At 47.9% G+C, this 26815-nt stretch overlaps 1 protein-coding gene across 14 annotated transcripts in view; it reads right to left on the minus strand.

Moving 5' to 3' along the window:
- Positions 1-26815, minus strand: part of TRRAP (transformation/transcription domain associated protein) — a 111750-nt gene that overhangs the window by 11240 nt on the left and 73695 nt on the right. For 8 of the 14 annotated variants that reach the window (XM_027042215.2, XM_027042218.2, XM_027042223.2 and 5 more), the window contains 15 exons: positions 25417-25563; positions 22337-22456; positions 21853-22140; positions 21547-21684; positions 20794-20906; positions 20271-20406; positions 17126-17317; positions 14318-14546; positions 13463-13728; positions 12801-12901; positions 8611-8812; positions 7301-7465; positions 5508-5598; positions 4056-4255; positions 3003-3264 (listed from right to left, as the gene is read on the minus strand). In XM_027042215.2, the coding sequence (XP_026898016.1) occupies positions 3003-3264; positions 4056-4255; positions 5508-5598; positions 7301-7465; positions 8611-8812; positions 12801-12901; positions 13463-13728; positions 14318-14546; positions 17126-17317; positions 20271-20406; positions 20794-20906; positions 21547-21684; positions 21853-22140; positions 22337-22456; positions 25417-25563 (2650 nt within the window). The remainder of the gene's footprint in view (positions 1-3002; positions 3265-4055; positions 4256-5507; positions 5599-7300; positions 7466-8610; positions 8813-12800; positions 12902-13462; positions 13729-14317; positions 14547-17125; positions 17318-20270; positions 20407-20793; positions 20907-21546; positions 21685-21852; positions 22141-22336; positions 22457-25416; positions 25564-26815) is intronic. The other 6 variants (XM_027042227.2, XM_053213512.1, XM_027042219.2 and 3 more) reach the window with 3 other exon arrangements.

A 26815-nucleotide genomic window follows, 5' to 3' on the forward strand; every position in this document is an offset into this window, starting at 1 on the left:
CTCCCGCTCTTTAAAGTGTAAGCTGAAGACTGACCGAGTGATGGGGACCCTCAGGTGGGACCGGTCTCCCCCCAACACTGGAGGAGGGAACACATGGAGCGCCGACAGGAAGCCTCAGCTCCAACGGTCACAGGTTCCTTTCAGGAAAGGATGCAGGGAGCACCCTGAGGGGCACGGGAACCCAGGGGGCCGGCAGCCCCACCTGAGAGCAACCACCACAGTGAGGGGCCAAGGCAGTAATCCAATCCAGGCAAATGCTAGGTTATAAACCGGTTCATCAGAAGACATTTAGACAAGAAACTAAAGTGCCAAACATGGAAAGCATGCATTTTATATTTAAACAAATAAAAATCCCAGATGACTGTGTTCCTCAGATTTTACTGAGACTCAGTACTGAAAAGGCAATTAAACTGAAAAGTCCGTCTTCAAAAAAGACCTCAACCCCGCACTGATGAGCGCCACTGGTGGGAGGGGCTGCACGTGACTCTCGCTCGCAGGAGCCCGAACATCAGGATAAGCCGCACCATTTCTGTGGGAAACGGACCCCGAGGGAGCCACCATCCTCGTGCCGACAGGACCAGGATCTGTGATATGGCAGGGTGACCTCTGCACTCAAGCTGAAGGGCTCTCCGGAGCCTCTTGCAAACGCTCTTCTGCAGAGTTAGGTCGTGCGGGGTGAGCCTGGTGCAGTCCTGAGAGGCACGCCCAGCCCAGACCCCGGTCCCCTATCCAACCTGCCTCCCCTACCAGGGTGCTGCAGGCTGGACCGATGCAGGAAGGCGATCGGGGGTAACCGATGTGCCCGGTGAGGGCCCCATCGACACCTATACGGGCGGCCCAAAGCCACCAGAGGGGCTGCGGCCGTCCAAATGCAAACCCAGCCTCTGAACACCCAGAAGCACCGCAATCCACAGACCCCCCTGGGTCAGCCCTGTGGCCACGCCCACCTCCACCCTGAATCTGTAACCTGGCCACCGACCCGCTCTCCACCCCCGTTATTACGTGATTTCACAAACACTTCGTAACAATCTCTCGGCAGGCATCCCTTTGAATTGGCTTTTCACACTCGGCATAACCCAAGGCTCGTCCAAGTCACTCAATCAATGGCTAACTCCATTCTGTCAATCTTAAGCGAGCACGGATGCATCACACACTCCCCATTCTTATTCTATTTGGTGCCACTGCAAACAAAATGGCTGTGACATTCATGGACGAGTTCGTGCAGGGAAAGAAGTCTTCATTCTCTGGGATAAATCTGACCTGTTTTTGAGCTTTCTCCCACCTCCTCACTGGGTTAGGTAGCAGCCAGCGCGTGCAATACTGGCCGAGGACGGGAGTGGGCAACTCTAGCTCCCTTGTGGGAACTAGAAGGTGGTGCCCGGACCCAGAGACGGCCCTTCCTGGGAACGGGTGACCAGAGGGGATGCAGAGCTCGGAGTGAAGTATCTGAAACGCCCACACTTGGAAGAGGGTCAGAGCCTCACGGCGGTTGTCTCTCATAGTTCAGTTTTTAAAATTTTTTTTGTGTTGACACCCAAATAACTTGTCTCCCTCTCAATGTTGTTTCAGATGACATTTAACCAGCGGACATTTTAAGGTAAAGACATATTAAACAGGGGCACCTGGGTGTCTCAGTTGGTTAAGCATCCAATTCCTGATTTTGGCTCAGGTCATGATCTCACGGTTTGTGAGTTCGAGCCCCACATTGGGCTCTGTCTGCGCCGAGTGTGGAGCCTGCTTGGGATTCTCTCTCCCTCTCTCTTTTTGCCCCTCCCTCACTTGTGTTCTCTCTTTCAAAAATAAACTTAAAAAAAAAAAAAGACTTAATGTCCTATTTTTTAAGTAAAATACGACAGTCTCCACAAAATTCACTTCAGACTTTTCCTTTTTCAGGAAAGACTGACAGCATGTCATGTGAACATCACAAGGAAAATAATCTAAGGTGACCAAAGTGCTTCAGGGTAAAAGATATGAAAAGCTCATATTTTATTGCTCAAAGAGCATCTTCTTCAAGGTGTGGGATCAGCAGGGGAAGACCCTCAACCTTAAGGCGAGTCCAGTGTTACCTTTAATGCCCAGCTCACAAAGCAGGGGAAGACACCCGGGGGCCCCAAGCTGCCTGGAATGATGGCAGGACACACCCTATCCTGGATGGATCAAAAGTAAGTCATGGCTGTAGCTGCAAAGCATCCTGTGTAATTGGTGGGACATATTTTCTTTTATGTGATTTCAACAGAGTCTACACAGCGCAGGTTTCTAGCCGTGTTCTCTGTGACGTGAGTTGTTAAAAGATACTTTAGACGCACTGAGCCCCGGTGCTCGCCTGGGCTCCTCCGCCAGAGGGTGGGCAGGTTGGCAGGGTGGTGGCAGGACACAGGTGGCAAGATAGCCTGCGTGGGGGACACGGTCGGCCCCTGTGCACACACGCTGTGGGAACCAGGGCCCCCGTCTGGCAGATGAAGACTGAGGCCCCGGGAGATCGGACCTGCTCGCCTTCGACCACACCAGTCTGGAGCCAAGGTTCATACTCCTGGGGCTCTCGGAAAAGGCCTGGACCCAAACCAGGGACAATTGATGATGATACGACCTCCTGGTCATTCTGCCACCTGAATCCACTATGAGTCTGAGCCCTACTTGTCACCTTGAGCCCACTGCCTCACCTCACACTGTTCAATTTTCCTACAAAAACCAAGTGTGGGGGGGGGGGGGTAGGGGAGGGCGGGTTTAGCCTGAAACCCTCCTCTTCCCTACACCCTCCATCCCTCAGGCGGAGCCTGGTTCCAAACCTTAACCCTTCACTTCAGAGAAGGACGGGCAACCACAGGCTGGCAAGAGTCACCGTGACCTTGTGACCTTGTGACCTGAGGCTACATTTTAAACAGAGTGCTGCCAGCTCACCCAGTAGAGTGCTCACGAAAACAAGGAACTAGCTGGCTGAGATGTTAAAGACAGACCAAGAGCAGCCAAGTGGAACTCTCTGTAGGTATAGGGAAGGGACTCACCGGTTGTGAACTGGCCCTTTAGCTTCTGGAAGACAGGGTCCTGGGCGGTGGCCTGTGCCCGCCTGGCCAGGGACTCAGAGGCCGCGCTGGAGAACATGGTCGAGACATTGGACACGTTCTCTAGGCCCACTCCGAACGTGCTCACCAACTTCTTGACAAAATTTAGAGTGTGGGGGGTAATTTTGGCATCCGACACCGCTCCGCTTTTCTCAAATGCAACAGAGTAACATTTCGCCAGGCCCTGCTGGAGCTGCCTGAGAACCTAGTGGAAAGAGACCCAAGACAATGCACAAAACAGAGCTCCCAATTCAAGCGGCTAACCAACCACACAGCACCTGCTTGGCAGGTCCCACCACCGCCTCCCGGCACACAGCACGTGTAAAATCAGACAGCACAGAAGGGACAGTGCCTGTGCACTCCACAGTGTCAGCTGAGTTTTTAATGATGGGGACTAAGTGTCTTGAACATTAAAAAAAAAAAAAGAGAGAGAGAAAGAAAAAAACCCAAACCAAAACTCCACATTTTGGGTCACACACGTACCCTTCTGTTGTTGGAAAACCCTTTCTATGCAGCTAGTTCTGAAGTTACTGCTGTGTGTCTGACACACACATAAGGTAATAGTAACAAGGGGCCTCTGGGCCAACAAGATGAACATCTAGACAACAGGGCTCATCACTCTGTCATCAGCTTGCCCTGCTACCACCACTAAGGAGAGGGCCTGGCTGTGGAAAAGATCACTGGAGGACCAACTCCGCCTCTGCTACCTACACCTGCACCCAGCGCACACCCACCACCACCGCGGCCCGGGTAACTGCTGCTAAGTGATACTTAATTGAGCACAGTAATAAGCACGTCAAGGCCAGCGGAACTTTCTCAATTTCACCTCCTTCTCAAGTTTCCTGCTTCAAATATTTGGGGCTGCATTAGTGCGCAAACATTAACTATCTGCTTACTCTACTGTTTGATTCGACAACACAGACATAAATGAGCAGGCGCCCAATCTGAAGGCGACACGGCCCAAAGCACACGGGACGATGGGTTCTCTGCACGTACCTCTTCGTGCCAGTTTTCTCTGAACCAGACCATCTGATCGACGATGCCTTCCAGGGAAGACAGAAGTGTTGGGTGCAGTTCTCGCTGCATGTGCATGATTCGGCTGCAGCGCCACATTGGTGCTGTTGCTCTTATGGGCCCTGGATCTGATGCAGAATGGGACTGGTTACCCACTGAACTTGGCTGCTGCTGTCCAGAATCTGAGAGCAACACACACAACGCCAATGTCAGCGCAAAACTGGCCCGATGCGAGAGCTCGGTGCTCTAGAGGACCCATCGGCCAAAGCAACGCTGTTCCTGCCGGCGTGTTAGCACATCACGACAGCCGGCTCCCCAGGGGCTGGGTGGGAGCCGCCCCGGCTCCGCGGAGAGGTGCACCGAGGGACTCAGGCCCACAGAACGCCACTGCCTACAGCCTGGCCTCCAATGTGTCGGTGGAAAGCGAACAGGCCCGTGTGCTGAGCGGTGAAGTGAGGTGAGGGTGCATGAGTGTTCGTGGTCCTCTCCTTTTTAACTTTGCTCAAAGTTTGAGCATTTTTTAAATGTTTGGAAAAAAATTCTTCACATTCCTTGCAGACAGCTCAGGGAATCTGAACGTACTTAATGGGCAAGTCTCCATGTTCTCATTGAGGAAAGCCAGACCATGTAGGTTAAAAAGGTATTTTTAAAAAATGCAGTCATCTGCCATGTGAGAAATACGTCGTAGAACCCAAGGCCCGTTTTTCTAGCTTCGGCTCCGTCAGAAGAAAAAAACCTTAATTTTCAAACGACCAAACCACACATCCACCTGGGTGTGGTGGCCGTGAGGCCAGCACAGAGACGTGCGTGCAGTCCCTGGCTCACCCAGCTCATCAGCTGGGGGTGCAAACGTGCCCAGTGGGTCAGGTCACCTTTTTAAATAGTCTCTGGCCTTGCAGCATAAACAACCGGGTGTTAAAAACGTCCTGAAGCAAAGGGGCTTCAACTGCTCACACAGTACCATGTGCAGTGGGCAACTGAAACCATTAGTAAGTTATTAACATACAAGTACTGTTCAATATGGATTAAAACCCTTCTGGTTTGAGTAAATTTTCACATCTGGTAAGACTGATTTCTATGCGGATTCTTCTGACAGCAGAAGATATTTCTTATAAAGGACACGTATAGTAGGTGACACTTACATTGCTTACCAGGACACATTACTGAACTTTACAATTTGAGGTAAAAATTTCATATATTTTTTTCTACTTATGGACCAAATCACTCAGGTAAGCAAACCCTATTAAACCACAGCAACGGCAAACCACTGACTTCCCTCAGTGATCAGGTTTTGCCTCCCAGCCCCGAAGTGTCCTCTCACTGGCTAGAGACAGACAGGCTGAGGGCGGAGCGTGTCCACAGCCGTCGGCACATGGAATGCCCCGTGCAATGAGCCCTCCTCGGTCTGGCCAGCTGGCCCCGCCCGAGACATACCGCTCTTGTAGCGTTCCCGCTGCTCTATTTTCAGGGTCAGGTACAGGGTCCGGATGGGAAAGTAGACCGCCTGGGGATACACGCGTCCAACCTGCTCAGAGACACGGAGCATAAAGAGCACTGCTCACCACTGTGCTTCTAGATGAGGACAATTTGTATGGAAAATAACTTGTCGTTCATAAATGGGCGGGGGTCTGCACCTGGACCAAGGAGGCAAAATACTATACCACTGAGCTAATACACGAGTTCGGATTAAACAGCAGGTAAAATACCTAGTTTCCCTTGAAAGATCTGAGAGAGATCAACGTGGTGCCCAACTGGTTCTGCCTAGGGACGGATGGTTAATGACAGAGAAACCACTTTCGTTTGATTTGGCAAATCTGAGGAGGGCAAAACACACTGGTCCCTGGATCCTACTTGGGTAAGTAACAGGGAAACACAAAATGACACCAGTCAGTCTTTATGTTAGGCAATTCACTGGGGAACCGATTCTATTAGGGTCATTAGTGAAGAACTTTATTGTACGTGACGGCAGCAAGGAGGATGCTGAAAATTTTCTATTTAAGATAAGAAACACCAGTCTTACCAAACTGGGGCTTTATGGCTTCTTCGAAAGGTCTGAATAGCTACTATCATGTTACTCACACTCTTCAAAACGTGCCCAGAAGACACCAACGACATCTAGCTCTAGACGTTCAATGAGGACAATACCAAATGGACTGAATCGAGCAGATAAACGTCAAGCAAAATGCCAGCACCCAGAAACATAGCTGCAGTCTCTCGAGGGAAAAAGTAAAACCATTTCTGGGTACAACATGCATGATGCATCTCATGTAAAGACAGATGAGCGTCATATTCCTAAACGCTCAGTTGGGAGCCACTTCATTCATGAAGTCAGTCACGGGGCTAACTTTACAGAAAGAAACACAGTCAAGGGGACTGTACATGAGACAGAACAGTCTCCAAACGTCTACTGTCTGGGTCCTTCCTCTACCCAGCAGGCTTCTCACAGAAGAGGGACAATCTGAAATCATCTCAACTAATGGTCATGAAAGCCCACAGGACCCCAGTGTGTCCCATCTCCAAAGCCCGTCTCCAGTGCACACAGCTTTCACCCTGCACAACTGCACGAGGTGGGACAAGGCTACCATTATGCTGACTTCAGTTTGAAGGGAGGCTCCAAAGGGTTCCGGCACGATGATGGGAAACCAGCTACGATCAGATACGCATTTCACTGTATTTCAGAGTAATCACTAGTAACTGTACATTTTAAGAGAATGCTTGTTTCATCTGCATCTTTATGTGGCATCATACGCAAGCAAAAAAATTAGCATTTTAACACGTAACAACCGAGTGGATTATTTCACTGCAACCTTGACCTATTCTTCAATCACTTCTTTTTTTTTCTTAAGGCTTTTATTTTTTGAGAGAGAGAGAGAGAGAGCGAGTGAGCAGGGGAGGGACAGAGAGAGAGGGAGACACAGAATCTAAAGAAGGCTCCAGACCCTGAGCTGTCAGCACAGAGCTCAGAGCCCGACACGGGGCTCGAACTCACAAACTGCGAGATCATGACCTGAAGTGAAGTTGGATGCTTAACACACTGAGCCACCCAGGTGCCCCTAATTCTTCGATCACATCTAATTGTGCTTCAGATCAAGTGATGTCTAAACGTGTACATCTTCCTATCTTTCACTTATTTTCAGTATTTTGAGCATGCACTTTCTTTCCAGAAAAAAACAATGTGAAATGAAGACATAATTTTCTTGTGAACAAAGAGACCTTGTTATTCGCACCTGGCTAATAAGGTTCAAAAGCAGCTTTCCCTCGGAGCCAACCAGGCAGGTGAGCAGCTGGGGGATCCAGGCCAGCCACTGGATGGGCGGCACGCCGATGCAGTACTTGTCGACAGCATCTGCCAAAGTATTTTTGTCGTCATCAAAACTCAGAAGCCACAGCACCTAAGACAGGAGGAAAAATCCTAGAGGTGAATAAAAGTTCTGACGCCCTTAATCCGGTGCCTTTTCCCCAACATAGCACATAGAATAGCCTTATGGGCAATGTGTGAAAAATAAGTACGAAATGGCCAATGCTGCTAAACTTCACGTATAAATCACAGACGGATAAAAACCCAACTGTGCACACGGTTCTTATGTAGACTCAGCATTACTGACAATCATTAACTGCCCCAACCTGCCGGCGACCAGTGGCCAGTGACCTCCGAATTCACACTCACGACCTCACCAAAACAAAATGGCCTTTTGCCAAAAATCTCTGATGAACAGCACCCCGGCGTCAGGTGGGCCACACGCTGGCAGCCTGGTGTCCACTGTCTGCAACAATTATATCGAGAAGTAGGCAAATCCGAAGTCAGATACTTAGGCAGCTTCTTTGCATCACTATAGCTAGTCTGTGTTTCTAGGGTCACTTTTAAATACTAGGTACTGACATTCATTCCAGATGTTGACGTCAAATCAAGGAATCCTAAGAAACCCAAACCCTTAACAGACAAAACAGAAAGCAGAACTTACTCCTACATTTTCTACAAGGATTAATTCTGGGTTTTGTTTCTGTTTCTTGAATAAATTGATAAGAATTACATAAGTAAAAAGACGAGAAGCCACGCTGAGGAAGCAGCCTCAGGGTCAAGCAGTCACCCTCGGCATGGTCCATGGCACGGTGTTGGGGTGATATGGGACAAGAACTCTAGCAGCTGTGACCTCACCCTGCAGTGTCTGTGGAAGTCAGAGGATCCCACACCCCCTGCGACTAGAGCTGAGCAGCTCTGTGACCGTGCGCACCTTCCCTGCAGGTGAGATGTGAGCATCTATGGGGTGTCCAGCAGGTAAGCACCGCTCCCCCCACCCTGCCCGCCGACAGCCTCCCCAGCAGTCTCCAGAGGGAGACCCCACAGAGAACACTGGACTCAAGTTTTCTTAGTTCGCAAATGGAACCATGACAGACGCTGTCAAGAGTGACGGGGACCGATGGTGCAGGCGTGAGACAGTCCCCCCTACCCCAGCACGGATTAGGAAACAGCCGATTCCTCGTGGAAGCCTTAAGGCTACTGGAGGCCCTCGGGGAAAACCGGTTCTTTCGTTCTCACCTTGGCTAAGTATTTCCTCGATTTGCTCTCATTCTGATGCCGGCAGGCGTGCAGGTAACAGGTGATGGCGGACACCCCGAGGTGCAGCTGCCGCTCCTTCACGAAGATGTTCTCCAGGTAGTCGCCCCACATGGCCCAAGCTTTCACCAGCACGTCGTGCATTTGTACAGCTGCAGAAAAGGCTTTGTTTGCTTCCTCAGATCTGAGAGGACACAAATCAGAGCATAATTATTTTTAGGTGAGCTTTGTGTAACATAAAACCAAGCATTTTAAGATGGATAATTCAATGGCGTTTAGTACACTCAAAATGTCATACAACTGCTACTCAATTGGGTTCCAAAACACTGTCATCATCCCAAAACGAAACCCACACCACGGAGCAGTCGGTCTCCGTTTCCCCCAACCTTTAGCACCTGGTGACTGCCAGCCAGCTTTCTGGCTCTGTGCCTTGACCTAATCCGCATGGTTCGTATAAACGGGATTATGTATCATGTGATTTTGCATCTGGCTTCTCTCAGCACAGCGTCTGAGGTTCACCTATGTTGTAGGCAGCGTCAGCCTCTCGTTCCTTTTTACGTCTCACTTCTGTCCGTTGCACTGCTTACCTGTTCACTTGAGCTGTTTTGCCAAGTTTTGTCTGTGCTGGCTACTGTGCACAGAGCTGCTATGAACACTCGTGAGCAAGTGCCTGCTTGAGCGCCATTCCTAATTCTCTTGGCTATGCATCTAAGACTGGAATTCCCAGGTCACAGGATAATTCTGCATTTAATTTTTTGAGGAGCTGACAAACCATTTTCCACAGTGATTGCACCACGTCACTAGCTGCAAATAAGAGACGGTTTTGCATCTTCCAACAACGTACAAGACACGAAAGAACTAGATATTCCTGCCCCTTGTGAATCTAAATGCAGATCAAATCCAACCGCATGAAAAGGATCATACACCATGATCAAGGTCAAATGAGATTTATTGCAACACAAGGTGGTGATCAACAAACAAAAAGTCAGCCCATGTGACGCATCACAGGAACAGAATGAAGAGGAAAAACATGGAGCCCAACAGTTGGTGCAGGAAAAGCATCTGATGAAATCCAACACCCTTTCATGATAAACACGGCCCACGAACTAGGTATGGAAGGAAACTACCCTAACAGAATAAAGGCCACACACAAAAAGCCCCTGGGTAACATCACACTCAGTGCGGAAAGGCTGAAATGTCTTCCTCTATGATCAGGAACAAGGCAAGAACTTTCACCACTTCTCCTGAACTCAGTATTGAACGTCCCAGGTAGAGCAATTAGGCAAGAAAAAAGCAAAGGCATCCAGATTGGAGACGAAGATGTACAATTATCTCCATTTGCAGATGACACGATCTTACGTAAAGAACACCCCCAAGAATCCACACACACACACAAAACGATCAGAGTAAATAAACACTTCACAAAGTTGAAAATGTAAGAGAAGTATACAAAATTCAGTTGTATCTCTATACTTTAGCAACGGAGAATCTAGAAATAAAGTTAAGAAAATGATTTACAGTAACATTAAGATCTTTTAGGAATCATTTAACACAAAAAATGCAAGACTTGGACGTGAAGAGCTATAAAACACTGTTAAATGAAACAAAGATAGACACCTCTTGTGTTCGTGAACGGGAAGATTTAATATCATTATGATGACAATATTCCCCAAGTTAACCTACGGATTCAAGCTCTACAATCCTGGCTGCCTCTTTTACAGAAATGGATAACCTAACGTTCACGTGGAAAAATGTTAGCGACTCCAAACAGCCAACAATCTCGAACAAGAATCAAGCTGAAGAACACTTCCCTGTTTCAAACTTTACTGCAAAGCAACAGTGAGCAACACGGTGTGGCAGCCGTGTAAGGACAGACGTACATCAGGGGACGGAACCGAGTGTCCAGAAGCAAACCTGGATTCCTCTGGTCGACTAACTTTCAAAAAGGGTGCCAAGGCCATTCCACGGGGAAGTAAGTCTTTTCAAGGAATGGTGCTGGGACACAGTACGTGCAAGTGCCAAAGAACGTATCTGGACCACTACCTCATGCCACGTATAAAAATTAACTCAAAATGGTTAAAGACCTAAATGCGAGAGCTAAACCCGTAAGACTCTTTCAAGAAATCACAGAAGTATATCTTGTGACCGTGGGTTCGGTGGTGGGGTCTTAGCTATGGCATCACAAGTACGAGCAGCCTAAGAAAACGGATGCACTGGACTTCGAAACGAGAGGCTGTGTGCGTTGGGGGCACCGGCAAGAACATGAGGCGTTGCAGTGACACACCCGACAGAGAGACCTTCGTCCACACGTGTCAGAACTGGAGCTCGAAGGTAAAAAGTCAGATAATCCAACTAAGACATGGGCAAAATAACTGAACACACGTCTCCGGGGAGAAGGGTAGATGCTCAACACCACCCACCACCAGGAAAAGGACGGTCAACACTGCAGCGAGGCACCAGCACGGCCGTGATCAGCAAAGTGGGAAGTAATGAGTGTTGGCAAAGATGCGGAGAAACTGGAAAGCATAGAGACTGCTGGTGGGAACGTAAAATGGAGCAGCCACTGTGCAAAACCATTTGGCAGATTCTCAAAAAGATTCTCAAAAGATTCTCAAAAAGATTCTCATGTGCCACATGCCACAGAGTGATTTCACTCTGAAGTATGTGTCCCCAAGACCAGTGAAAGCACACGCTCACACAAAACCTTGTACGTGAACGTTCACAGCAACATGACTCACAGCAGCCACGAGCAGAAACCATCCAAATGCCCATTAACTGTTGAGCAGATAAATAAAATGTATAGACACACAGTGGAGCGTTCTTTACCCACAAAGTGGAGCAAAGCACTTGCATCGGCTACAGCACAGACAACCCTTAAAACCACGATGCTGCGTGAGAAGCTGGGCACAAAAGGCCACAGACTGTATGGTTCCGTTTATATGAAATGTGGAGAATGGGCACGTCATAGAGATAGGAAAAGATTAGCAGCTGTCAGGGGACAAAGGAAGGAGAAAATAGGGAGTGACTGCTAACAGGTATGTGGTTTCTTTTGGGGATGATGGAAAGGTTTTAGAAATAGCAGGTGGTGATGTGTACAACTCTGTGAATGTACTAAAACCCACTGAACCGTATGCTTTCAAATGGGTTATTTTATGTCATGTGAATTTAAAACACTAAAAACAACAACAACAAAAAAAAACTTTTACTTTGACAAAATCACTTCCTTATTTAAAATAAGCTAAAGAAGTAACCCCTATTGTTGAAAACGTGAGAGTTTGAGAGCGCTTCAAACTCTACATATGGCATCGAGCAGCATCTTGTCAGTATATCTCATTTGTACACTTCTTATAAAACTTCATCTGATGTGCATTTCTGCAAAACAGGATTCTGTGACCTTTTTCTGTAATGCACCAGAAGATAAGCAGGTTTAGGCTTCGTAGGCCCAACAATTTGTCACAACTGTGGCTGTAGTGTGAAAGTGGCCACACAGGCAGTGTCAGTGGGGATCGGTGTGTCCCAGCACATCACTTATAAAAACCAGATCCTGGCTGGGTTTGGCCTGCATGTTACTACCGACTGGTCCCCTGCTCTAAAACAGGAAAGGTCTGGGGCGCCTGGGTGGCGTAGTCGGGTAAGTGTCTGACTTCAGCCAGGTCACGATCTCGCGGTCCGTGAGTTCGAGCCCCGCGTCGGGCTCTGGGCGGATGGCTCAGAGCCTGGAGCCTGTTTCCGATTCTGTGTCTCCCTCTCTCTCTGCCCCTCCCCCGTTCATGCTCTGTCTCTCTCTGTCCCAAAAATAAAAATAAAAAACGTTGAAAAAAAAATTAAAAAAAAAAAATAAAACAGGAAATGTCTCCATAAAAGGAATGAAATCACCTCTGGTCCAAAATGTCATGCTGCGAAAATGGGGAAATGAATCCATGCCATCAGCATTTTTGTGTTCAAGCAACTCATTTTTTAAAAAAACGCCTCTAAGTTCTATACATCAAACTGGCTTACCAATCTGCCGCAACTTACTATCTTCACAGAGGTAGGACACCTGAAACATCACACCTGACAACTGTCACCGAACCATACAGACTTTGAGCTTCACAGGCACTTCAAGTTATAAAAAACTATTTACATAATCTGACGAATTTTCCTCTTACTCTCCTTCTACGTAACATACATACTTGTTGATCTGAGCCAAGAACATTCCCTTCAGGGCGTAAAACTCAGCAGTCATCTCTTTTGTGAAGTATTTTAGGTTTGTAGATTCAATAACTTCAAGGCCCTGTTTAAAAACAAACAAACAAAAAAAGTAGGAAAAGAGTTACTGAAATTTCATCAAAATATTTACCTAGGCGGTAAACCCTAAAGGTCATCGACAAGTGTACGTGAAGTTGACAGCAGACCTCTCCCACCACAAACAGCTCTAGATAGACAGACAGACAGCTCCTAAGTGAATTGCTAACTGCCAGATTCAGTGCTGGACACCTTAAAGGATACTGTTTTTTTCTATAGCTTTATGCGTCTAGTTCGTCTCTTCGTTTTTATTAACGTTCCTCTGATCGTCGTCAAAATCTCCCTTATACCCTCGTAATCAGTTTTTCATTTTCTTTCCTTACATAACCTTAACCAGGAGTAGTATAGAGCTGAGACCATAAAATGTACTTCAAACGCTCCAGTGCTTTCCTTTGCCTTTCGGTTTTTGAAAGGACAGTCTCCCACTAACGAAGCTGTGCTTTCAGAAAGTTCTGGCTCGCTTTCCCTACAATCTGCACCAGGAGTTCGCACGTGGGCACTCGCTCTTCGCCGGACCGCCTCAGCAAAGGAGCTTCCGCTGTCACTGTACCTGCATACACTCGTTCTTCCCCATGACTCCTGCCAGCTGGAGGTAGCATTTGACTTGCTGTCGAATCTTCTGGAAGCAATCCACAATAGGCACAGTTGGAATAGTGTGAATACGACTTAGTATGTCCAGAGCTACATTGACCAGTCCTTGTTTTCGGGCAATTTTCCCATACTGGATGATCGCAGAAGCAGACGCATGCACCCCGAGCATGGCATTGTTTGAACTTGGATCGTGCTGAGAACTGTTTTCGTATGCAGTTACAATCGCTAGAGAGCAAAGAAAAGAGCTATCAGTCTCCGCGCAACATTTCTCAAAGTGTTCCATGATAAGGCTTAAATAAAAAATGAAAAACACACACACATGGCTTATGAAAACGGGAAGCTCTGTGGTAAACCCGTTACCTTTCCTTGCATCTTACACAAAGAAAGTATTTTACGCAAGAGTAAGGTGTAAAAAGCGCTGACTAGTGAGCTGAGCATTTACCATCGTGGCTAACAAATGGCGAAGGTGGCTCTACACAGAAGTCTGGCGGGGTGAGGGGATGAGCCAAAAGGCCCAGGAAAACTGGAGAAGCCTCCACACGGCCACCTTCAAGTGGCTCTTCCTCAGGCACCTTCACAACGAGCGCCACACCCCGGAGCTCCGATCCCCCGGCCTGCACCCCAGCAGCCCCTGTGCCAGCAAAGTGTTAACAGGGTGGGGAAATCTCCCCACCTTTCACTGCCTTCACCTCTACCCTTGCCATACCAACCACCACCTACCCAACCTGCCAGAAAATAGAAAATCTGGTAAAAGAAAAAAAACACGACAAAACCAAGACATGAAACCAGAACAGTGGGGTGTCTGGAAAATTACATGATGAATGCATGCCGGACCAGGTAGGTTTACCCTGGTAATGATGCTGCCTCCACATGAACACGCTGCTCCAGTGGGACAAGTCATCAGACACGATGGGCAGCCGGTTCCTCCAAGTCTTCACCACCGTCTTCATGTCATGTAGGCTATTGTTCCGGCCCAGGTTGGTCGGCTGCAAGCCTGCGTTTATTTGTGCAGCTTCCTGAAGTTCAATGATTTGCTGGGCTGCCTGAATGGGACCGGCAGAAGGGATTCCACGGTAAGCATTAAAGAGCACATGAGGAACATAAACCAGAGCCCTTCAGCAATCCAACGACTGTCAGGCTCTCACGACTCACCGAGGAAGCTCTCCAGCTCGTACAGACACCTCAAGGCCACGCTTCACTTACTCTTCACCCCAAAGTGTGCTCTTGTGCTCCCCCCACTTTTAGAAGCTCAGCTCTGCGGCTACTGCGATAGGAGAGGGACGACACTGGTGTGGGCAGCACACCTTGCTAACGGCAGTCCCCCCACACGAGTTCTTCCCCATTCCCTCTGCCATCAACGAAGTGTGGCTCTCCTACCGAGCTCAGACCACAGCAGCCTGGCCCCCTGCCCTCAGGCCCTCCTTCCAGCAACTTAAACCCAGAGGCACACCATGCATCTGAAAACAGGATTCACAGGTGATCCCTTTGGGCTGGCACATACATCTTCAGTCATGTCTCTCGTGGGTCTGTCCAATTCATTGCCCTTCACACCCGGATGAGTTGCTGGCTCCAAACTTCTGGAAACGCCCTGGCACAATCCCGATCCTATCCAAATCCTACCTGGAAGGTTCTACTCCCTCCCACAGGGATTTCTCCCTTCTCTAAATCCTGTGTTTACTCCCTGTCCTACCACACGGCACTGAATTCTTGTTTTAAGTTTTGCTTCTTATGGCTGTCCTCTCTCTCCAGCTGGATGCTCCTCTGGGGCAGAATTTTTGTTTCAAAAGTGTTACATCCTCACCAACATGGCACTAGGCTTGGCACCTGCTATCTCGTTGACTGAGCTTAGTGGAAGACACTGCCTGCATGAATCTCTGCTATCTGCACCTCAAGTTCAGGGCATTGCCTTCAGTGTCCTGAAACCTCCCTCTCACCAAAACCTCACCAGAAACCCAACAGTGGGGTATTTCTTTTACAACAGCTTTACAGACATACAATTAAAATATCACTGAAATCACTCAAGTTTTCAGTTCAGCAGTTTTTAATATATTCTCAGCACTGTAGAACCATCAACACCACCTAAGTATGGAACATTCTCATCACTCCCCACAGCGGCCCCGGACCCGTTCAGCGGCCTCCCTGCATCCTTCCTCCCCACGAAGGTGACAATCACTGGCCTGCTCTGTCTCCGTGGAGTGTCCTATCCTGGGCACTTCTCAGAAGTGGAGTTAGACGGCATATGGCCTTCTGGGCCTGGCTTCTTCACTCAGGGTATTTCTAAGGCTCACCCACCTGTACCAGGACTCCACTCCTTCATACTGCCCAGACACACCACTTTTTATCTACTCGTCAGTGGAGGATCACGTGGCTAGTTTCCACATTTTGGCTATTTAATGTACACTATGCTGCTGGGAACATCGGCGTACAAGTATTTGTGTGGTTGTGTTTTAATTTCTCTAGGACTGAAACTGCTGTCATACGGTCATTCTACACTTCACATTCTGAAGAACCGGCAGACTGTTTCCAGGCTATTTTATAATCCCACCAGCAGTATAATGTGGGTTCTAATTCTTCCACATCCTCACCAACACGTTACTGTCTTTTTTTATCCTAGTAGGTGTGAAATAGTATCTTGCCATGGTTTTGATTTGTGTTTTCCTAATGACTGATGATGCTGAGCAGCTGTTCCCTTGCTTGTAAGATCATCTGTACATCTCCTTTGTAAATGAAGTTGGGTTCCTTATCAAATTTGGGCAGTTTTCAGCCCTTATTTCTTCAAATGCCCCATCAGCCCCTTTTCTGGCTTCATTCCTTCTGGAATCCCTACTATGGTAAGTACGTTGGTACACTAATTCTATATTATTTGTAAAATGCACCCACTTAAGTCTCTGCTCAGTTAGCTCTGTGGTCAGCTAGTTAACCAGAGATTTCCCCAAAGACCAGAACCAGTTAAGTCTCTCGGCCTTTGCTGAGGGGCCGTGGGCCTGCCCTGGCATGCATTTGACACTCAACCAGGCGATTTTCAGTCCTGTCTTAGCTGTCACTTCCTGCTTATACAGAGCCTCAAGGGCAGCCAGAGGGGTGCGAAGAAGGGGGTTCTATGGAGAGAAGCAGCACATGTGAGGGGCTGTGGGGAGAGTGGGGAGAGACTGCGTCAGAGCTGAGCAGCTGAACAGGTGGCCTGTGTGGCTGGAACACACTGTCAGCAACAGGGAGATGACCCACAGAGGAAGAGGCTAAGGCACAGGCTAGACCGGCAATCTTAAGGGTCTCTGAGGACACAGGACTTTTTAGGCTGCGCAGTGGCATCACACATTGATGGTGGCACAGGGGACGTGAAAGAAAATGCCTAGAGCAAAATTAAGAATCCTCAAAGTCACTCGTGGGATGTCATCTGTCATTTACAGCCCACAGAAGCTCCCAAAAGAGAAGCCACATTTCATCCCTCAGGATTCAGACTCTGGCCTTCCTTTCGCTGAGGACCAGCTTGAATGAGAGAGGACAGGACAGGTAAGAGGATCTTCCTCTCGGTCATCCAGGTCAGTTTACGGACCTAAGCCTGGCCAGGGGGTGGCCTGCTGTGACGGACCCCGAGACTGCCCGAGGACACGCGTGTACCCACCTGGAGAAGAGGTGTGTGCACGTGCGACACCACGTGCGGTAGCCGCCGCCACTCGCGGATGGCCAAGCTGCTGGCCATCTCCACCAGGCGCTCGATGAAGCTGAGCTGCTGCTCCTCGGGGTGGCAGATAGCCAGGTACCCGCGGTACATGTTGACCTTCCAAGCCATCTCTTTGGGGCAACTTACTTCCACCTGGTGGTGAAAACACAGTGCGTGGATGCAATGGGCAAACTTCCTTTCAGTGTGAAGGGTCAACATGGTAGGCCGATTGTTTGGGAGCCAATTTTACAAGGAGATAAACAGACATTAAGCCATGAATAGATGCTTCTTTTCTTTTCAGAAGTCAGGCATGTAGATTGCATTTCCTAGATACTCTCCTTTTCCCAAAACCAGTGAGCAGCCAAGTCTCTATAGGGTCCTCGCTTTAAGGTCATTAGTGATTCCAAAAAAGAGGGAAACTGATCGCTGTTGTGACAGAAAAGATTAACGACCACCACTCGGCTACAAAGTCAGCCAGAGAATTTCCAAAGTATTAAATACACGGTCACCTCCACTCGAATCGATATAATTTTGAATTGTTTCCAGTTCGTAACTGTTAGCCTGAGAAACTAATCTAACTTGTTCCATGTTATAGAAGGAAGCAAAAGTCGATGGTTTAGGTTAGGAATATGAGAAAACACTCATAAATTTCACTGTCACTTAATTTCCCCTAGATTTCTTCTATCTTAGTTATCAGTTCTATTATGAAGCAGACTGAGCCCAGAGCGGTCACATTTCCTCTCGTTGGCTCTGACCCGGCCCCCCGACACATGGCTCAGAGTCCACATGCTCCCCTTTCTGCCCTCGAAAGCTCTATTTGCCAACCACCTGCTGAAGAAAGCATTACAACTTGTCTCATTTGATCAGTCTCTTACAGAGCATTTAAAAACACAAATGATAAAAAAAATTAAGGTCTTTTCAAAATAATCTCTGTGTGTTAAGAAGAAAGCATCTCTCTGTTGAAGGTATTTTATAGGATTTGATGTGAGACCAACATAACATTCATTCTGAAGCATCTTTAGCAAATAAACACGATACACATTTTAGTGCCCTAATACCATCTAAATCACGTAAGTATCATACTCTGGTTTCTCTTCAGATCGAATAAATCTTTCGCCTTTTACTAAATCACGTAAGTATGATGAGGATGGTGAAGACAGCGCCATCCTGCATTCATAGAACTCTCTGGCTTGTTTTTTCTGACACCTCACTTCTTCAAGCACGTTCACATTCACAGCCTCTCTTGATCTCAATAACCCAATGATGGAAGAAATTCAGGAAGACAGACTTGTCAAAACATGTGCTTCTAATACAATCCTCTAAAATCACACCGACCTCACATATTCTGGACTTAAACACTATTCAAGAAGATGGGCTTTTGTCAATCACCACACCTATCCTCTGTAAACCAAGAACACAGGCATCTCTTCTGTTTCCTATGCCGTTTATTAAACCAAACCAAGAAATAATGGTACTTCTGCAAGCAGCCCTGGAATCACAATGCACAGGAACGAAAACAGAAGTCATTTGATGTTTTTCCTTTAAGTATTAGTAAATGAGTAAATAATTTTGGACTATGAAGACTACTTGAATTTATTGCAGACTCCTAAGAATGTTTATTCACATACTTTGAGCTTTTTCCTAATCAACAGGTGCCTTACAAGTCTTTGGAAAATTATCAAGTGCTTCTGAAAGAAGAAATTCACTGATCAGATTATGGATAGCACGACGCTGCGTGTATTTGGCTAAGTGAGATCCTGGGAAGGGAGTAAAAAGGAAACATCAGATCGAGCTATAAATATTTACTCAGTAGAACGTAAATACATTTTGTCAGGAAAAAAAAAAAATCTGTATTTTACCCATAACACGAGACTGGTAATCTCTGGGAGTAACAAACTCCCTGCATCAGATGAGCAATTTCCAGATCCCAACCCCAAAGTCAAGCCCTGTTCACACGGTCTGTGACCATCTCAGTTCCATGACCTTCTACATGTTTGTTAAAGAGTAACATCAGGAACCACAGTAACCACAATACAGGTTAAAGTTCTGGACTCCTCATTTGCGAGAAAGCAGCCCCATAATCCCACGTGCTCTTGCTGTCTCCAAATGACAAGAGAAGAGGAAAATCAGTGGTGTGGATGTAACTAAACCCTACTGGGTAGAAGGGCAGGTGAGGACAGGACGGTAGCACTTCCTTCAGCTCAACCCCAAGCATGAACGTCACAGGGAAAAGGTGGAGAGCCGAGGAGGAGCAGGGAAGGAGGCCGAAGGGGAACAGGAGGAAGGGCCCAGATGACAAATGAGGAGCAAAAAGAACAGCTGCATCCGAGGACTGCCTAACGTGGGGTCCAGATGACACAGAGTCGTACCGTGCAGTACTGCAGCTTTCGGGGCCTGATCTCCCCCAGGGGAGAGAGAGGGAGCTGCACCTCTGTGCCCACTTTCCCGCTGGGTACTCAGTTCTGCTGGATGGAGCTTCATCTTAAAAAATGTGGAGCTCAGGGCGCACCTGGGTGGCTCAGCTGGTTAAGCATCTGACTCTCAGGTCATGACCTCACAGTTCCCAGGATCCAGCCCTGTGTCAGGCTCTGCACTGACAGCACGGAGTCTGCTTGAGATTCTCTCTCTCCCTCTCTCTCTGCCCCTTCCCTGCACTTGTGTACCCACTGTCTCTCAAAATAAACTTAAAAAAAGAAGTGGGGCTCAACCAAGTTAATGACTCAAGTTCCGTTACGCTACGCTGCTTTCACTCGTGCGACACAGAACACGCTTTGTAACCACATCACTCAGCAGACCTTACCGCCAGGCCCGGCCCGGGATGCGCCCTTGCTGCCTGCACTTCCAGCCGTGCTTCTGCACCAAGTCCGCCTCGACGGACTACTACTTAATCTAATGCCTAGATGGAACCGATCCAGGAAAGGGGTTAGAGACGACCAAAAATAATGCCTGCTTCCCAAGTGCTACTTTTCATCTGCCAAAATGCCCAGTTTGTTCTAAGTGAAGAGAACACTCTAGAGACTGAGGGCTTTGTGGAAGGGACCCACGCGGCTGTGGAGAACATAATCTGGGCCCAGCGAGTTATCAGGCAGCAGGAAAGTGGCCTCACCTGCACCAGTGCCTCCTTCATGGCGGTCCAGTTGGACACCCGCCAAGCACACTCGAGGACGAGGTAAGGGTTTATGTGCCCTTTGGACTGGCCATACTCCGTCAAGGCTTCCCATTGGTTCAACTCCTTCGAGCACCTAGAAGACCAGGGATTCAAGAGCACAAGGTCAGTTACCAACACACTCGCAGACTGAGACAGGGCAGGAGACGAGACATTAAGTCGTTTGTTGCCATTCCACAGAAGAAAACAGAAATTTTCCCCCCAGAGCAAATTTTCCCCCGAGGTGCCCATGGCAGTGAGCCACCCGCTCTCTGAAATAACAGCTCCCCCAGAACACCAAGGGCTGCCCGCCACAACACAGCGGAGATCTCGGAGAACTGGAAGTTGTTGTTCCTTTCTTCATAACAAGGCCATAGCGAAAGTAGCGAAGTCCCCTTTTAAGAACACACGTGAGGAAATTTCAGAGACTTTTTTTACTGGATCTCTTCACGGACTCCTGAATGCATCAAGCACGCTGGCGTACCGAATCCAGTGGTCCTCCCAAAGCTGGTACTCTGGGAAGATAGCAGGGGACGCGTTACTCCTCTCATGCTCCTTCTTGGCTTTGTCCATTGCCTTCTCGTAAGATTCTTGTGCCTGGAGAAGTTAATCATGCTCTCAATTATTTAGGACAACCTGGATCTCAGGCCTGGGGGTGCCCTAAGCTCTTCTCTAAGATCACTGCCACCCGAGAGGCTCTACGTGCACAGGGAACAGGGATGGCCCCCGTACCTCCCGCCCCCTCGCCCGTCACAACAGACAGTGTAGAGACCGCCGAGCCCCAGGATGAATCTCTCTGTCCCTCAGTGAGGGCAGCAGAGCCCAAAGCTCGTGCCTGTTCTGGAGTTTCTGCGGCTCAGTGTCCTACACAAGGCTGAGAGCCATAGCCTGGGACAGCGGCCCAGGCTACATACAAAGGACAAACACGAGGATTAAGATTTCAACACTGAATGTAATCTACCTGCCACTTCCAACAGGACCACTGACTGCAGATAAAAAGCATCCACGTTAGCAACTAATGGTAAAGGATCGTGGACTGAGTTTCAAAAATGTTCGTGTCATGTATGTGTGTTTCTCTTCAACTGAGATTTCAATCAGAAGGCCTTTCTACGCAGGGTAAATGTTTCAAATAAACACGTGAACTTATTTAACGTGAACTCTGACTTGACAATGTTAGAAACCACCTCTCCTCCTCCATGCGGCTTGGCCGGCTCATTGGACACTGGGTGGTGGCTACCTGCTCAAAGAATCCGTGCTGCTCGTAAGCAATGGCAGTCGCCGTCTCTGAATACTTGCAACGCTTCTGCCACAAACCAGCCCACATATCTTCCTCTTGTAACAGAGAGTACAGTTCAGCCAGGGAGTCCAGGATCTCCTGAAAACAGAGCATGGTTTCTTGAGTGCTCTGGATAAAAACCTTTCCTCTTCCTCCCAATAAAGCAACGTCACTGGGCTGTAACTTAAAATCGCTCGGGAGAGGCTTACTGAAACCGTGAGGCCCCAGGCCAGGAAGACGTGACCCAGAAGGCAAGGTGGGCCTCACCTGCTGGGGTGGAGTTATGCTCTCCTGCTCATAAAATTCCGTGGTTTGCTTCGGCTTAATCTGCAGACTCAGACCTTTCTCAAAAGCCTGGTGCTCCAGCATTAACGTGGACCGGAACCAGAGGTTGTGTGTCTTCCCCAAATACTTCAGAACGCAGGGCCTGATGGGAATTGGGGGGACACACTGGGACATTGCCTCGACGAAGCAGTTCAGCGCGCTGGGCTGACAATCCCGCTGCACCTGGTGGCTGCCGCTGCACAGGAACGGGCTGATCTCACCAGCCAGAGCCTACAAGCGAAGCACACGTGAACTGAGGTCTTCGCTCTCTTACACAGCATCTGACAACATTTGGGGAGGATTCACCATTAGTGAATGGGACGTGGTTGCCTCATCCTTTGAAACTGAGCCAAGATTGTTTTCTTTCACCGAGATTTATCAACACCGAAAAACACATCTTCCAAAACAGGATGTAAGACAGACTCACGTGCTGCTGTCTGTCGGACAGGATTTTCCACAATCTGGGAAAAAGCTGGACCCACGTCTTTTCTGCCAGTGTTGTGGAAATGTGACAGAGCTGGACAAAAGCGCTGAGCAGTGCTCCCGTCTACGGAAAGAACAAAGGTCCATGTAACCACGCAGGGGGTCTCATGTCCACGCTCAAGATACTGCTATCTCTGCTGTCTCATGCTTTATCAGACACTTATCAACTGTCAAATTTTCAAAGATCAAGCGTCACAGCAGAGCATAAACACGGATTCTGAGCATGAGGAACCCATGGGTGCTTAGGAGTCAGTGACGTGCCTACATATTTTTAACTTCTTTTAAATGTTTATTATTGAGAGAGTGAGCGTGCACACGTGGGGGGAGAAGCAGAGACAAGGAGACAGGATCCAAAGCAGGCTCTAGGCTCTGAACTGACAGAGAGCTTGATATAGGGGCTCAAACTCATGAACCATGAGATCATGACCTGAGTGGAAGGCAAATGCTTAACCGACTGAGCCACCCAGGCGCCTCTACATTTTTTGACTTTTAGGGCATTTTCTAACTTTTAAGGGCATTTTCTAACATGGTTCCACCACGTCCAAGAAGTATAAACGCAATGCTGACACAGATGTGTTAACAAGAGGCACAGGGACTCCATCAAAGCTGGAAACATGAAAGAGGAAAAGAGGAGGAGCACATGCATAGAAGGGAAGTTCTTGGCCAAAGAGTACAATTCTGCAGAACAGATCAAGAACTGAAGATCCAGAGTGTCTGCAGCTGACGGCCGGCGAGATGGAAAGAGCCAGGGTCAGGAACTAAAAGCCCGGATGGTGAATCAAATCCACAGATGCCTCTGACTTTGTCCACAGCTTTGCTGGTTTTCAAAGTCTGAATCGGCTGCCGATATTTCCTACAAACAGGCAGGTTTCAAGCCTGCTGGAAGCCCACTGGGCCCATGGGGCACACCTCCCCACAGAGACAGGGCTTCAGGGACACATGCGTCATGACCAGGCTCTCCTTTCTCCAACAGCAAACCGAGGAAGGGAAATCACCCTCATGTCCACATCTACTAAAAATGCAGAAAGCAAAGCTACGAACATTTCAAGGAACATGGGTGAAAACATTTAATAAGTGAAGAATGCTCCGGTTTGGTACTCGGGCTGCCCCGTGAGGCAGACGGACATGAAACGACCACGGAGGACCTCGGTGGCTGCCCCCTCCTCCCCGGCCTCGGGGGCCTCCTGCCTCCAAGTCAATCTAGCAGAGACTGGAGCGCTGAAGGGCCGGCCACACGTGTTCACACACCTGCTGCTCATCTCGAGCCGTGAGTCGGGGATTCCGCAGGTCCCCGGCCTGTACTCATTCACACACTGTCACGGAGAGGCTGTGGTGGCTCTGCCAACGCCAAGGAGAATAGGAGGGGACATCGGCGTCAACACGTTTCTCACAGGGAGGAAGACGGCCAATTCTGGGACAAGATGCCCAGGGCAGAGAAGAGGGCAGGAGCACCTGGTTCCATGAAGGACCCGACCCATTCACGTGCCTCCTAGTCCCTCTGGACTTAGAAACAAACTGTCTGGAGGCACCGACTGGCCCCTGACCACTTCACGGGTGGAGGGGCCTCAGGAAGGAACATGTCAAGGTCAAATAGACTTATAAATGCAGTGACTTATAACCCTACCTTGCTCTACAAAAAACAGAAATATGAAAAGTAACTTCCATAAACACGTGATAAAATAACATGAACGCCACTCCGACTTCTCAAGCCTCCCGGTGGCTTTCACTGTTCTCCACAGCACTCACCAGCCCACACAGCCACACCGATTTTACCTCTGTTTATTATTTCCCCCAGTAGAACAGGAGCCCCACGGGGCTGGTACTCTTGTCTGTTTCATTCAGTTACACGAACTGCTAAAATGTACTCTGATCTTTCACAATGAGCTGATCATTAAACTTATGCCAAAGCAACCAATGAGTCAGTATCTACATGGTGACTTATCATGGCAACTGTCAGCCAAGAAAGGCCTTTGGGTTTGGGGGCACTGACCCACCACCCTTCTTTCCAGCAGAAATGACAGGAGGGACAGGGGCCTATTAAGTCTTCAGTTGTGAACAAAAGTGTGTCATCTACATGTAAGAATGCTCTGCTTCCGTTCTGTGCACAGGAAGACAAAGTGTTATGTTTATCCACACAAAAACACAATGATCACTCAGATGCAAATTAAAGTTTGATTTAACGCACAAAAATACAGAATGGGTTACCAGAGAATTTTAAATGTACAAATTATCTGTGACAAGTAGTTTGTTTCTAGTTTTTTTCACCTAGGTCTTGGTTTGAACAGAATCATCGCTGTTTCTTTGTAACACTCTTCAAAAACAACTTGGTGTATTGGCCTTAACCAATTCTTGTAGTCTTTAACTAAAAATCATCACTTCTATAATTAACCTAAGAGTCTGAGGAAGTCAAAAAGCTTCTAGCTGGCCATATCCCAAAACAGATGCATTTGGGGGCACCTGGGTGGCTCAGTCGGTTGAGGGTCCGAGTCTTCATTTCGGCTCAGGTCATGAGATCGATGGAACCCCACGTAGGGTTCTGTGCTGACCCAGAGCCTGCTTGGGATTCTTTCTCTCCCTGTCTCTCTGCATCTCCCCAACTTGTGCTTTCTCTCAAAAAAACCCAGAAAACAAAAAACAAAACAAAAGGTGCGTCTGGAGGACCTCTCCCTACAAAGTGAACTTCATTTACCATGTTAACCTATTCTCATTTTCTTTTTATTGCATTTGAAAAATAATTCAGCAGTGTCTCTTCTTATATTTTTAGTAAACAATTTCATCCTTTCTTTCAAGGGACAGCAGTGGGAAAAATATTTTCTCCCACAAGATACTCTAATTCCTTCCTCAAATCTTTACACAGAATATCCACTTTGGTCTCACAGAATTACGATAGCGTCAACTGAGAAAAGTGAGAAAATACGTCTAATTTGTAGAAGAAAACTTCACACTGCTGTGGGGTAATCCTGCTCTAGGATTCAAAATATTCAGGGGAGAAGACCACCACCATCCCTCGGAAGCCACACAGACCTTCACCTCCCGGAGAGTGTCAAGGAATTTGTCGTGTCTGTTGGTTAACATGTGCAGTTGGTTCCCGATGTCCTTTTCAGAAAGCTCTTTGGTTTTGGGCGTGCTGGTCTGGTCTCCCGGGGCCAGCTCAATGTCAATCTCCACGTCCTGTGAAACAGAACACAAACAGGCAAAAACAAAAAGTCAGACAGTTAGAGAAAACCCAGTAAACAGCTCTTGCAAACTCCTTGTTACAGTTTTGGCAAGTAAAATTCTAGGCAGTTTCCCAGAATTTTAAAACTATGTAAATCCTTTGAGCTCTAAAATAAACAAAGCAGATGGACTAGATCAGACTTCTCTCTAAATGACACTATGGAAAGATCACTGTTTTGCTCTTCTATTTGGATTGTGGAAAGCAAAATGAAAAAGTGCCAATTCTAAACAGTAAAAATAACAACGATAAGGAATTACAGCCTATCATTCCTCAAAATGCAGTATAGCTGCCTCGTTCATTCAGATTAAGAATATGGTCAGGGTCACTGCACAGAACCTGTTGGCACAATGTTTTATATGACTCATTCCCAAAAAGGAGTAAACCCTTCTTCTTTCTGTCTGAAGCCTCTGAGAAGTCACAGCCAAAATTCAATCATCAAGCAAGCCTCTGAGTTATCAACCATTTGGTATGTGCCCCTGAAAAAGCACAACAATGACTTCCAAGTTGGCAATTTACTTCATACAGGAGAGTAACAGGAAGGAAAGATCGTATCACTAGATCATCTAGTGTTCAGCAACAGAAGGAGATTTTAAATTCTTATTTGATAATAGAATGAGTAGATATCCCACATACAAGAGTGGCATCAGACTACCCTTTCAGAGCAAAAAGGGTGCCTCCTTTTGCAATCCTGGGTGGCTGCTTCTAAAACCCAGCACTCCGGGGAAAGACTGAGCTTCCAAGAGCAAACAACCTAAAGGAGACCCAAGTTTAAAGGTCTATGCCTGGAGTAGTGGTGGCTACTCCTCATGGAGCACTGAGGGCCATCGGAACAAAGACCTCAGCCTTGCTAGCCAGTTCTGGGCTCCAGGGCTGCCCCCACCAGGACGAGGTGGAGACTTGGGAGGTTCACAGCAGGCTGCTGGTAGAACCTGCTGGAGCCCTGGGAGGTGTCCCTCCCTAGGGTAGTGCTGTTAACACAACATGGCTTCTTCTCACTTGGGAGAGAAAAATCACCGAACAGTAGAGTAACCTGTACTAAGCAAGACTAGCTCACAATAAAGTGATCTATCTCGAAATTAAATGGCAGTACGAGATGCTTATCAATTTAACCTAAGTGTCTATCAACAGATGAATGGATAAAGATGTGGTGTGTGTAAGTAGAATGGAGTATTATTCAGCCATAAAAAGGAAAGAAATCTTGCCATT

Source organism: Acinonyx jubatus, chromosome E3, assembly GCF_027475565.1.
Source record: "Acinonyx jubatus isolate Ajub_Pintada_27869175 chromosome E3, VMU_Ajub_asm_v1.0, whole genome shotgun sequence".
Lineage (NCBI taxonomy): Eukaryota > Metazoa > Chordata > Mammalia > Carnivora > Felidae > Acinonyx > Acinonyx jubatus.